Here is a 14157-nt window from a genome sequence, read left to right on the forward strand (position 1 = left end):
AATTACTCAAACATTCCCGGGTCTCGGTGTGTCACCCCACCCCCTCCCCGGTCCCTCTCCTGACTTATCGAACGTGACAGTTCCACGGTTTTTCGCGGTCCTGGGTCACTGGGTCAGGCGGCGACAACATACACACAGCTACCCATGTGTTTCGTCTAAAACCTATGTTTACCACCATTCTTCAAGAAAGAAAACTTCAACCACAGAAAATTCAATTCAAAATGGAAAATGTACAAGCTAAGCCGGTTTCCGCGGTCTTTGGTCACTGGGCCAACAGGCGGCGACAACATACACACAAAATACCCATGTGTATCGTCTAAAACATATGTACCACCATTCTTCAAGGAAGAAAATTGCAACCACTGAAAATCCAATTCAGCTCAAAATGGAAAATGTACATGCTAAGCCAGGCCTAATAGGCCGGGTCTCAGTCTCACACAAAACATTGAAGTGATGATATTTACCGAAGTGAAATTAGCATTTTGCTCAGACAAAAAGCCTCCATGGTACTGAAAATCTGCTTGGCTGTTATCTCAGTCGAGTCGACAAAACGTCGTGTAGGCATAGTCGTCTGGTATGCGGCTCTAAGGTTGCCCTAGCAAGGGTTATGCCGTCTCTGTTATCCCTATGTTTACTGTGTGAACAGTAATAGATGCCGTAGAGTGGGCACAACGAAAACGCTTTTCTGGAACAACCAAAAACACAGAGAGCTATTAATGTTTTTTCCAGATTTCTTTTGGAGCAAGCAATGAGAAAATTCCATTTTACATGAAGTTCGTGTTCATGCTCTATGATGTCCGTTACATGTTCCGGATTGTCGAATCAGCCAAGCACTTCAAAGCGGTCCGTCTTTCACCTCACCTTAATGAATTGAAAGGACGTGAATAAGTTTTCAATCTTAATGAGCGTGAGAATTTCATGGGGTTAGGTTACATCTTTAGATCTACATCTTTGCTACATCAGTGTCGCACCGTCTTGTACATCATGTGCAAGCCGGCTACAACTCCAACACTTACCCGACGTGTAAGATAACTTAAATGCTGGGTGCCGTTTTGAGAGCTCCACTAATGTATACATCATGATAAAGGGTACAGAATACTACAGATGCAACGAAGCTAAAAAAATCTAACCTCTTCGACCTCTGGTGAACCCTTTGATGAAGTAATCAAGCTATTTACACCCCCCCCCCCCAAGAGTCGGTGTTTAACTGTGTCAGTACATTTGTAACGGTCCAAAGACCGCAGTGGGTCAGTTGTGGTCACTCTTAGGTCCATTCACTGACTTCAGGGATTGCCTATATGTTTACACAGCACCGGAAGGCTGTCGACAGTGTATGTAATGTGGCAAGAAAAAGAAAGGTTTTAGAAAAGCGTGAAGGAAACTGTAGATTGAAAATACTTGAAATTTTCTCGTGAATCTCTTCTATGATTGCCCAAACGATTCCTAGGAACGTCAAAGTATCAACCCAGGCTAGTTCTTTAAAAGACTTGACTGACGATAAGACGAGACGGCGGTAACCAAGGATCCTTGCACTGACCTATTTAATGAGAAATCTCCTCAAACCATTAAAACCATTAATGTTCTAATTCACGATCAAGCGACTCAGCTCAATACGGCTTAGTTCGGAAGATTTGACGCCAACACTAACTCAACACCGGAACCATCCTAACGCTCGAGATATTTGGAGATACTTGGATCCCCCTCTCCTTACTTATGCCCTATATCATCGTGCCTGGCCCAAAGTAGAACAAATATAACGTCCGCATGACTCTGATGGCATCCTATAGAACGCCGTTCAACAACACAGCCAGCCGTGTAAGACTGTCGACACTGAACGATATTGTGACAAGAAAATGTTAAACGTACAGAGAAGTGGGGCAATATGGAAACTGTTCCGACCATAAAACGTGCATATGTTCATGTATGCCATGACAAATTCGGCGAGTAGAGTAGAGTAGAGTAGAGTAGAGTAGAGTAGAGTAGAGTAGAGTAGAGTAGAGTAGAGTAGAGTAGAGTAGAGTAGAGTAGAGTAGAGTAGAGTAGAGTAGAGTAGAGTAGAATCGAATCAATCTAGGCTACTGGTTCATTTAAAGACAGATAAGACAAGACAGCACTGACCTGCTATGAAACGGAGATCCTAATGCCCAGATTCTTTAAGCTAGACACTCTATCCGGACCTTTGCCCTATCATGCCCCAAGTAGAGCAAATAACGTCCGTATACTCAGGTGCCATGCTATAGAGCGCCGTTAGATATTTCACCCCCGCAGATCGTTGGGATAGTGAACACGTGTGGGCAAATACGGGCGCAACAACAGGCAAATATCAGGGAGCCGGCGTCGACAAACTCAGCCCCTCGCACCCAACTGTCATTTGTAGATAGGGAAAACATACCGGCATGTACACACTGTAGACAGGCCAAGCAATTAAAAAGTAAGGTTTAGTGCTAACTGTATCACTAGTTTTTATCATTAGAACTATGGTGCAGTACCATAGAAAACGGCTAGGGGGCCCAAAATCTAATCATTTCGAGGTCTAATCGAGACCTACCCGTACCCACATACCAAATGTCCAAGACAATCCATGAAGGCCTTCTTGAGTCATCGTGCACACACACACACACACACACACACACACACACACACACACACACGCACACGCACACGCACACGCACACGCACACACTCACACTCACACTCACACGCGCACACACGCACGCACGCACACGCACACACACACACACACACGCACACACACACACACGCACGCACGCGCGCACAGAGTAATCTAGGCTTACCCTCTAGTTCCGGCATGGAGTTTGATACGGTAGCGAATCGCGTAAGAGAAGACGACAGGTCATACTGATGGTACACTAGAGTTATGAAAAGGCCCGTCACGGTCCGAAGCCCACAACAGACAGCCGACTACACATCGTGTTTTGGTGAGGTGTACTAACGTTACCCAAGCTAGCTCTAAACATTCCAGAAAGTCGTGGAGGCGTCCGCTGGCACAACTGTCCAATTCCCTTGAGACAGATCTATCCACAACCCTGTCTAACAAAGAAATAACTGTCTGTGCTCCAGTTGTCGAGAGCTCAATACTACCCTCCAGGCAGAGGTTGGTGGAGAAGATAGTGACCTTTTTATCATATGCCCCGCCCGTTTTCTGTCGGCAAACTCCACCAAGCTTTCGAGCCTCCGACCTGGAGTAGAGGTTGGTGGAGAGTGCTGACAGAAAACGGGCGGGGCATATCATAAAAAGGTCACAATCTTCTACACCAACCTCTGCTTGGAGAGTTCTCAATATTGCCGCCGTCTAGTGCCAGTGAAGGAAAGTTTGTGCCTTTAGCAGTAATAAACCTCCACCCACCAGAAATGACACAACAGGTGCACCGTTGTGTGGGGAATAGCAAAGAATAAAGACGCTGTAACACACTTTGCACAATGTCTTTGCCAATCTATTTTCAGTTAGCCTATACGACATAACGAACCGTCCACTAGCTAGGATGTAACATTTCCCGCCTCTAGCTCTCTACACGAATTTTGTGCGACTACTGTCTGAAGAGTGTCATCAGTTTGCTGTCGTACGCCTGTCGTATGACGTATGTGACGTATCTAAAGGCAACGTTTGGGTGCCTACCTTTACGTCGAACTCCTACATGTAAGTCCAGCGCCGGAAGCGTTGAAGGAACGTGCAGCTTTCGATCGGAACACTACCGTACGTCCAGTGATGACGTCACGTGTTGCTAGGACGCGTCAGAGATGGTCACAACATAGCCTCCACCAGGCCTTTCTACGGTGTTATGGATCGTATAATTAGAGGGAATGTATGAATCGTAGTAAAAAGGGGAATAACTGGCCAGGAGAGTCAGTCCGCGGGAAGGTTAACTCTACTCTACTCTACTCTACTCTACTCTACTCTACTCTACTCTACTCTACTCTACTCTACTCTACTCTACTCTACTCTACTCTACTCTACTCTACTCTACTCTACTCTACTCTAACAGTGAACACTTTCAAAAACAGAGCAGAGCATTAGACTGCCCTCACAAGCCTGGAATCATGATCCAGTAAGGGGATGAGCGGCCTAAATTGGAAGATGACCTTCCTACCTGGCCGAAAGGATCTACTCTACTCTTAATCCCTCCGATGAGCCTGGCAAATGAAACCCTATGGTGGCCTCTAAACTCTCCTGGCAAAATTATTCTTCCTACGTCCAGCGTAGTTAGTCTAGTAGAGACTGGTCACAACAGATCCTGTGACGTATCAAACAGTATTTGCAAACGGGGTATGACCCCAATTCGTCCTGCCCCACCCCTCTCTTCCCGCTGTAGAATAGAGTATCGCCTTTCTGTTAGACTACTTGTATGTCCTCTCACCTGCCGATCACAGGTACTACGCACATGAGTAAGGATTGGGTAACCGGGACACACCTCCACAACTCTGGGAAATATAGAGTGACAAGTTTTGACCACACCATTTAACTAATGTAGCATGGGTGCCATCATATTCCAAGGGCTTCCATCAACCAGGCAAATTGAACTGTTGCCCCTCTCTAAACCCCACTATATATTCTAGCGTATCTTGTTGAATTACGCAATGCGATATATACTATACTCTATTTACTTTTCCATATCCCAATATCCACCTTCAACAAGGCGATGCAATGTGTAACCTCTGATGTGAAAGAAATCAGAGGCTCAGTTCAATACATACTTTGACACGATAGTGACCCCTCATAGTTCGGACACTATTCTTACGGTATACAGAGAAAAACATCACTGGGTTTTCGTTTGAGCGACTCATACTAGCAGCGTGGCCATGTTGCATATAGCAGATTCTAGATTCTGAAATGCATTATCAATAATGCAAATGCAACAACAACGTCAAGAGACAACTTACAGTCGTATCCAACCAACGCTAGTAGAGCCTGTCATATTTTGTGCTATCTATAGACCAGTTGCCCTTTCCAGAACCGTTGGCGTTGTCGTGTACACTTGAAAATGACCCGAGAGCCAGCGATACACTACCAACCGAAGTCACCCCGCCTTGACCCGCCTGTTTTAGGTTTCAGATTGATTTAGATTGATTAAGAATTACCTTGTTCGTTCGTTCGTTCGATAGCTATCGGACAGCAGCTTCGGAATGATAAAAACCTACTATACAAATGATTACGACTGGCGGGTCACAGTCAAAGACGTCTACCATGAAATTAGAATTTCGATCGCGATATCAGATTTGTATTGGGAGATTGCCATGCCTGCTGGGGACGTGATGGCAGTATATCACATTTGTACCGTGGCCGACAGATACAATAAGTGAGGGGTGTTGACGCAGCGAAAGTAGGGGTGTTGATACGTTTATTACGAAACGTCCGATTTTTATCGTAATTTGTCCAGTAGTAATGTTTAAATTGTACCACTCTTGGGGTGTTGATGAACCCAAAGTAGGGGTGTGTGTGCATCCGAAGTAGATGGGTGCGCACCCAGAGTAGGTATGTGCGCACCCGAAGTAGGGGTACTTTTGTTGGTCCTCCAAAAGTAGTGTGTTGCTCATTGTACTTGTCGGCCACGGTACAATGTTGGCTATCGACTTTGGAGCTGCTTGGCGCCGCACACTGCAGCCTGGTGTGTTTTTGTTCAGATTGGGAAAGGGCATGCCAGTTCTGTCCAAGGTCTTGTTCAAGTTAACTCCTGTAATTGCGTTTGGTGGAGGCTCCATTTGGGTTCTGGCGAGAGCCGTGTGTGTTCGATTTTCAAGGAAAGCAGTTAGTTTCTCGTGTGAGTTTGTGAAACGCTTTGCACTCTTTGCGTTATTTCAGTCCCCTTTTAATTGAGCTGATTATGGTGTAGCCTTTTAATTATTTTCCTAATTTTTCTTAGATCACGGACCTTTCTCTGTAGCTGGGGTGCCAAAAATGAAAGATGACTTCGTGGATTGCTAAAATAACAAAACGCTCAAAATTAACAAAGTGAAACATTGAAACAAGAGCTAAAACAAGGAGCATTCTAACGTTAACTATTCTTTCTTACGTACGTTACTAAATATTTTATGACATCACACTAATTAGTTTCACGCCGAAGAAACAATATCTCAAAATAAAAGCCTGCATTCACAATATCGTCGCATTTCAAACGTTAAATCATTATTTTTTTTCAGTTTCCCGCCAGGCCAGCAGACAGCCGCCGAGCAGACGACGGAAGTACAAACATACAAATGTCGTCTGCTAAACTCCCAGCATGCATTGGAAATCCAACATGGCCGCGCCCAGTTCGGAAGAAATCCGTCTCGAAGGAAGTTTACCGCCTCCAGACCAAGTTTTCAAGTCTTCTGAGGATCCATCGTTATGCAAACTGTAGGGCGAACCTCGATTTACAATTGATATTAATTTTACGAGTTAGATCTGTTGTAGTCTCTCCCTAAATCGTATTTATGACTAGTGGGGAGGGGGGCTTTACCGAAACGTCGAAGAAACGTAAATTAACGTTATATATGAAGTGTCATAATTTGTCTCATATATAAAGAGCTGATAGTCGTGTAGCGCAGCTCGTGTAGCCTTGTTTTAAGGGAAGGTTGAGAATTTTGCTTTCTGTTATGATCTTTCAGGAGAACAACATAAGCTAAGTTACATGTTGAAAACCATTGCAAAAGACAGCATTCTGCATTGTTACGGTTCCGGTTCGGAATTGTTTTGACCGCCTACCTAAATAGTGTGTGAAGATAAGACGCAAATCCTAGGTTTTCTCGTTAGTTTTGGCTCCCGATTTTTCGACTATCGCTTTAGCAGTGCGTTATCTTTTATATTTCCTGAAATACCCGATTGTCGTAGCGTTTTACGGTTTTCGAGTTTTGGTCGTCCGCGGGTACTTCCTGGTATTAGTGCGCGATGACGGTAACGCGGCTTTGTCGCCTGATTACCCGAATCGTGCGTTCTATGTGCGTTTTGCGTGGTTTCGCACCATCGGGGATTGCGGAAAATGTATCCTCACGATTTTTTTCATTTTTCCTCATTTCACAGACAGAATGATGACCTTTATTCCCATATCAGTCATTATCCTAGGAAAACTTTTATTTTCCTTCCAGCGGCCTTGGAAGAATGCCCTAAAAATAGCAGTTTTGGGGATGAAAATTGCTTTTAGTGACGGTTTTCACCAAAAATGACGTTTCCACGGAAAATATAAAATTCGTCTGTCATTCGAAGATAAGTCACCCCTATCCACCGGAAACATTGAAACGGCTGAAAAAGCATGTTTGGAAATGCGCAATGGCCTTTCTGGGAACGAGTCAGGTCGGCCCCGAATTGTAAAAAAAACCCTCCGAACCGAGACCTTACAGAAAATGCTGGGCTGTCTACCGGGATTGGCTACCCTGCTAGGCTACCCATTCTGAGCCACTGAAAGGGTAGCCAGGCCTGGTAGACAGCTCAGCCTGATCTGTAAACCTATTCTGAAGTTTTCCATTTTGTATTCCAGGTGTCTGAAGCAGTACTCCAGGTATACCTGTCCCAGGTGTAACGTAGCTTATTGTTCATTGGCCTGTTACAGATCAGAGGTGAGAAAACATTGTGATATTCAACGTAAACTGTGGATGTGGTTGTTAAAATGTGCTATGTTAATATTTACTCAAATTTGGGAGTAACAGACATCATATTTTGTGAAGTTTGTCATTAAAGAACTTGTTATGGTCACACATAGATCCTATATTTCTAACCATATGACAGTGATGTTTAAATGGTTTTCTATCTTTCTTTTCAATAGAAACATGTTGGATGTTCAGAGCAGTTCTACAAAGAACACATCATAGAGGAGCTGAAACAGCAGAGAGGAAGGTATAGACTAATAGAGATGTGCAATAATGTATCTGAGATGATTGGATTGCTCTGTTGTTGTAATGCCAAAAAATAATGATTTTTAGCTTACATAAGAATGAACCCCCCAGATGTTGATCAAGTTGAAGATAAAAGTTGTAACTGTCAGGATTTATAGTTAAAGCATCATCACCATCACCAAACTAAGACATTTTGTTGTGTTCTTTTGTTGTGAAACAATAGCCTGGCTTCCATAGTTCCCGCTGGTTCCCGCCGATTGTTTGGTCACCAGTTACCACGCACACGGTCAGTGGGAGTCAGCAGTGACTACGGAGGATGGTACCACGCTATCGTCTCACAATGAAAGAACCCAACAAAATTTCTTAGTTTGGTGATGGTGATGATACTTCAACTATAAATCCTAGCAGAGAAACGAACTAGCCTGTGTTTACACAAGCTCTCGGCCAGAGGTTACTGACTCCCACCCCTAGGGGGATGGCGGTGACAGGACTGGCTGGCCGCTAGGAGTGCGATTTGTCAGGCTAAGAAATGAGCTGACTGGGTGAAATTTTCCTTTGCAGCCATGAAGAGAAACAGAAAGTTCTGGAGATGCTGAAGAGACTGGAGGATCAGGAAGAAGAAGAGGAGGGAGAAGATATGACGGACGAGCTGACACTGGAGGACAGACTGCAGGGGCTGGACCTGGGTAAGCTTTTAGTGGAGGTGGAAGGAGAGGGATGGGCTCCGCCTTCCAATAACATGCCCAAGACATAGTGGATAACAACCCACAGCCGCAACACACTCAAAAAGGCTATGAAACCTTTACGCTTTAAGTTTAGTCATACTACTAGTATATAAGGCTGACAAACTGATACAGAGCAACTGATACCCTGGGATGATTACTATAGATTATGGACTTACAGAACATCATGAAAGACAGAGGTAATCTCCAAGCAGATCTATCGGTGGCAAGGCAGTATCCAACTGGCAAAAGTAGTTAGTAGTAGTAGTATCCAGTATTAGATTACTAGTATACTGCTGTGGGGTTCCCTGACGCAGGGGTAGGCAGCAGTCGGCCAGTCTTCACACTGCGCCTCCAAGTGGGTCTGTCCAGCGGGTCCACGTTGGTGAGGCCGCACTCTGTGATGTCCTTCTTGACGCACTCGATCCAAGATTTCTTTGGTCTACCACGACCTCTGAACGTTGCCGGGTAACTGCAGTTTTGTGATAGTGTGGATGCAGCCACTAGCTCTTTCCACGTGTCCGTACCACCGGAGACAACATGACCGCAGGACCGAGGAGATGTCTGCAATACCTAGTTTGGTATGTAGACTAGCAGATGGTGTCTCATCCTCAAAAGGGTTGGCTCTTTTGATACTGCCTTGCCACCGATAGATCTGCTGGAGATCAAGAAAGCAGAAGCAGAACGGACTTAATCCAGGAAAGCCATCCTAAAATACTGACTTTTGGTGGTACTGTATTTGACAAGTAATTTGTCTGGTTTGTACATGTAGACAGGGACGCAGAGGCCATTTGGGATCAGCTTACGGACCAGGAGAGAGCTGAGTTTCAGTCGGTGGTGGAGAGAGGCATGCTGGGAGACATGCTGGAGATGTGGACTCCTTGGTGGAGACTCTCACAGGTACATATTCCATCACAGGTCATGCAGAAGCGTGCATAATCCAGTGGTCAGCAGCCCTGCCTCTGGAACTAGAAGTAGTGAGTTCGATTCCTACTGATTCGCTCACCCGACATGCACACTACCGGAAGTGTTCGCAGTCCTTAGGACGGGACGTTAAGCTGTGGTCCATTGTTCATTGTGCTTGGCAAAAATGGCTAGGGGAATATCCCTGGTACAATGAACCTGTAAATACTGTACATACAAATGTAGTGTCTGTCTTCTTCTCTGTCATGACCAGTGGAAGAATAGCTCTTCAATGAGCTACATGTTACACTGGATTGAGATCACTTTCTTTTTCTTTTAATGCATCTTGGAACTTAAAATCTGGATAAGAAAGTTCTTTGTACACAACCAAGTATTATTTACAGGTGACAGAAGGTTACCGAAACATCAGCTAGGTAAATAACACTTGGTTTTGTACAAAGAAACTTTCAAACTGTTATCTAGAGTTTTATCAACCTGATGAAACTATTAATGAATCCAAAAATTAAACCATATCTAGATGTTTTACAAGTCAGAATACCTTTAGAATGGCTCCCGTTTTCACCACCTACCTTTTGATCTATAGAACAACATTTACAACAATTGTGAGCCTGTGTAGATGTCTAAATGACACTCACTCACTCACTCACTCACTCACTCACTCACTCACTCACTCACTTACTCACTCACTCACTCACTCACAATCCAGTTTAACTTCTTCTGTTCCCCTTCATCTGGGGGTTGGACGTGCTTGCACATGGATGGGGGAGCTTGATGGCCTCTCGACAGGTGCCAGTGATACTGTTGGCACATTTTAATGTTCCTTGGGTACTGTTTTGTTACAGAAACAGGCCTCCCTGATTGAGGAAGTTGGGACTGCGCAGGACACAGTAACCGAAGAGACAGAAAGCAGAACCAACGCAAGCCCCCCTCCCCCCTTGCTGTCAAAGATACCCATACTGTCGTCCTTGCTTAAGGTAAGGCTGCATAAATTTCATACGTTGTTATTTGAATTTTTAAAAGTTATTTGCTGTGAAATATTACAATAAAGAATTGAGTCGTGAAAAATTGTATGTTATATCTAAAATTTATTTATTTTTCTTGTGTTTTCTCCAGGGTCAGCCATCTGAGTCCATAAAATACAACATTGTGAATATTCTGTATCCTTTCATTATATTGTCAGAGATCTCTCAGTCAATGGCATTGTTGACTGTACATAAAAGATTTATTTAATCTGTTTAGCATCCAACTTTCACAGTAGATACTATAACTATACAAATACAGAATTTAGGAAGCATGTAGGAATACTCCAACATGTATTTAAGTTTTTTTCAAATCTGAGAGTGAAACTGAACATGTATATTTAAGTTGCTCTGTGACTTCTACCATCCGAGTCAGTTGTTCCCCTTGACTAATGTACCTACAGCTACTGTTATGCTTATGTGGTCAGGCTGCATAACGGAGACCACTTCACCATGCCAACACAAGCAGCACAGGTATCAATTATCAACTGTTTCACTTGCTGCACTACAAAAACAATCTATCAATTGCTTAAAAATCCAAATCATAGGAATGCCATCACACTGATCTCAGTAACATGGACAGGCAATATTCAGTTGATACCTGAAGTTGTTTTCCAAAAACTGTTGACATTCCTTTCTGTAGGATGAATAGACAGAACAATGTAACTGTTGTCACAACAAATAAAGAATCGTTGACTCCCTCCCGTATTTTATGTAGGATGTAGAGCATTATTAGACATGTATTATTGCTTTACGTGACAAAAAAGTAGCCATATATTATAGGTGCAGCACAATGTAGCTGTTGTCACAACCTTTTAATGAATTCTTGTTTGTCACAATCTGTAAAGACCCCCCCCCCCAACCTTCCTTCCTGTATGTTATTTACCATAGTACAGTAAGATCTGCATTTTTGCTGCATGTGGTAAGAGAGTAGTAACTAGAGTAGCACAATGTAGCTGTTGTCACAACAGGTGAAGAATTGTTGACTTGCTACATTCTCTCCGGTATATCATGTAGGACAGACAGTAAGACATGCTTTATTGCCACATGTGGCAAGAAAGTAGCAACTACGGTTGTAGCACAATATAGCTGTTGTCACAACAGATGGAGAGTTAGCATGACAGTTCATCTGTGTTGGTAAACAACATTGTGACCAAAGGACTAAACATTATGCAGCCAACAGTGAAAGATGATGAAGTTTGATACTTTCGTTCAACACAAGCAAATGTAGCTCACCTTGAATTTTCACCCTGGAATTGTTAGTTAGGACTTGCCTCAAATTTTCGGCTGAACTCCATCAGAATGGAGACTCACAGAATGGAGACTTGTTGACCAAACCAACACATCTTGTTCTGTAGGAAGTGTTACAGCTCTGCCCTGTCTTCACAGAGAACTTCAGTTTCTGTGATGTGGGAGAGGCTCTGCATGCTGCCATGGCCAGGTCAAATCAGGTGATGCCGCCTCACAAGATATGTTTAATGTGAAAGTATTGAGAGCATGAGAACATGGCATAACTTCACCTCTTACTTTAACAAGACATACCCACATACTAAATATGTTCACAATCTATCTGCTGCTTCCTTTAAAGTTATGCTGACGAAAATATCAGGAAACACAGAAAGGCCAAAAACAGTACCTCCATTTTCACTAAAGACTAGATCTAGAGATCTATGTGTAGAAGGGGTGCAAGAAGTATCCAGTTAGTTCACTGTGAAAAATAGTGGTTACAACTATGTTTTGTTTTTGAGTGGAAAAAGCATTTTTACAACAAATTTAAAGAAAAAGCTGACTTACTTCATTCATACATGCAGAAAGTTTGATTGTGGAAAATGTGCTGGGCAATATTGATAGAAATATTGTGGCCTTTTGTATTGTTAGGATGCATTAAATGCTTCCGAAATTTACATTTTGCTATAATCATCAAAGACAAACACAAAATACATTAGATAGAGAATTCTGGACAAATGTTTTTCTTACAGGATCCCTCATTGGCCAACACCCCATCCTTCCAGTCACTTGTTGTGAAGGATGTGTCCTGCATTTTGATTGGTCCCAGTAAGGAAGACAGTCTGCGGTTTGTGCAAGCTGCACTGTCAGACCTTCATCATCTTTTCTCAGTAGCCAGGAAAAAAGAGGGAAAAGGTACGCTTTTGATATTGCACTTGTATGGCTACTTAAACATTTTCTCTAAGACTCCTTGAGCTACATAGAGCTACATGGAGCTCTAACCAATTGTTAGAGAAGATACGTTGATGAAGGTTAGACATCCAGGTAGTAAGATACGCCAAAAATTATTACTAAAGCAACTGGATAAAATTTTGAAAGTTAGAGAAGACAGTCTTTCATAGCTTTAGTAAAATGTCATAGGGCTGTTGCAATGGCCAAGTCAGTAGAGTGTTTGCCTTACATTTGGCATGTTTGGTAGGTCATGAGTTTAATCCCTGGCAAGTCTTACTCTTACAACAAATTTTAGAATGGTACATACATGTACTTTATTCTCCGCTTAGCAGTCAGCATTTGAGAATGACTATAGTCGTTAAACACACACCACTACCAGTGGACTAGCCCCCTGCTGTAGTGATTGTACAAAGTTGTGTGGTCCGAGAGCTATTGGAAGAGAGATAGGCAATGCCCTATGCACCATCTGGTGCAGGAAGAACTTTTAACTCATACTCCTTTTCCTGCTTCCTTAAAGATACTAGCAATGGAGCTCAGACGGGAGAAGGTGCCACAAGTCCTGATCTTAGACAGAAGTTATTCCTGTGTAAGAAGAAGTGTGAGTTCCTCCTGGCCTGGTCTGCAGAACATGGGGGCCAGCTAACACCTCTGGCCATGGACTGTAGTCAGGAATATGGTAAGCTTTTACTTATATGCAGTCAAACCTGTACAAGTGACCTCCTCTACATATGGACTACCTGGCCAATGTGACCACTATTTGGTGGTCCCCAAGATAATTCTAGCCATTGACACAAGCATTAATAAGAATCCTTTCTATAGTGACCATCTGTCCACATAGACCAGATGTTATTGGTTTCCTGAGTGGTCTTCTTGAGCAGATTTGACTGTATCTTACAAAAAAGATGACTTTATATGATCCACTTAGATATTATCAGTTGAATATTCAGCATCAATCTGAGTGTTCAAAGTCTAAACTGTGGTAACCTCCAGAGAAAAACCTGTAATAATCTAGTTGCATTTCTATAGTGTGCAAGACAAAAATATCACCCAGACTTTGTTTGAAAGACCAATTTTAGTTTAATTTCTGAAAGAGATACTTTGAGTGAGTACTTAAAGGTACACGTACAACATTTAGTTAATTTCGCCACTGATGTTACCAATGATTACTGAGTGTTTGTCCAGTTCTCTACTCTACAAGTATCATTTCTTCTTCTTATGTTGTTCTGAATTGTACGCTGCTTTTAGCCCACACATGAGCTACACTATGGTAACTATGATCTACACTATGAGCTAACTAAGCTAATGCACATGTACAATCATTTATTTACTATGCCCTGTTTATTCCAGCCTCCCTCAGCAGAGCGCTGTCCCAACATGAGAAGGCAAAGTCAGAGCTGGAGAAGGTTTGGGGAGGATCTAAGCCACCCAGGAAAGACAAAACGCTCATTCAGGAACTCTCCTGACACAGATGGACATAATATTTCTCACTT

The 14157-nt window shown here is 43.1% G+C and overlaps 1 protein-coding gene across 1 annotated transcript; it reads left to right on the forward strand.

The window, feature by feature from the left end:
• The first annotated feature begins 6210 nt into the window (after positions 1-6210).
• LOC136436204 (zinc finger HIT domain-containing protein 2-like) lies at positions 6211-14139 on the forward strand. Its single transcript, XM_066429986.1, has 12 exons — positions 6211-6352; positions 7470-7548; positions 7755-7825; positions 8386-8510; positions 9319-9446; positions 10313-10444; positions 10584-10627; positions 10894-10963; positions 11848-11940; positions 12469-12631; positions 13185-13343; positions 14015-14139. The coding sequence occupies exons 1-12, from the start codon at positions 6237-6239 to the stop codon at positions 14128-14130; spliced, it is 1296 nt and encodes a 431-aa protein (XP_066286083.1). The 5' UTR covers positions 6211-6236; the 3' UTR covers positions 14131-14139.
• Positions 14140-14157: the final 18 nt, after the last annotated feature.

Source organism: Branchiostoma lanceolatum, chromosome 6 (assembly GCF_035083965.1).
Source record: "Branchiostoma lanceolatum isolate klBraLanc5 chromosome 6, klBraLanc5.hap2, whole genome shotgun sequence".
NCBI classification, from domain to species: domain Eukaryota; kingdom Metazoa; phylum Chordata; class Leptocardii; order Amphioxiformes; family Branchiostomatidae; genus Branchiostoma; species Branchiostoma lanceolatum.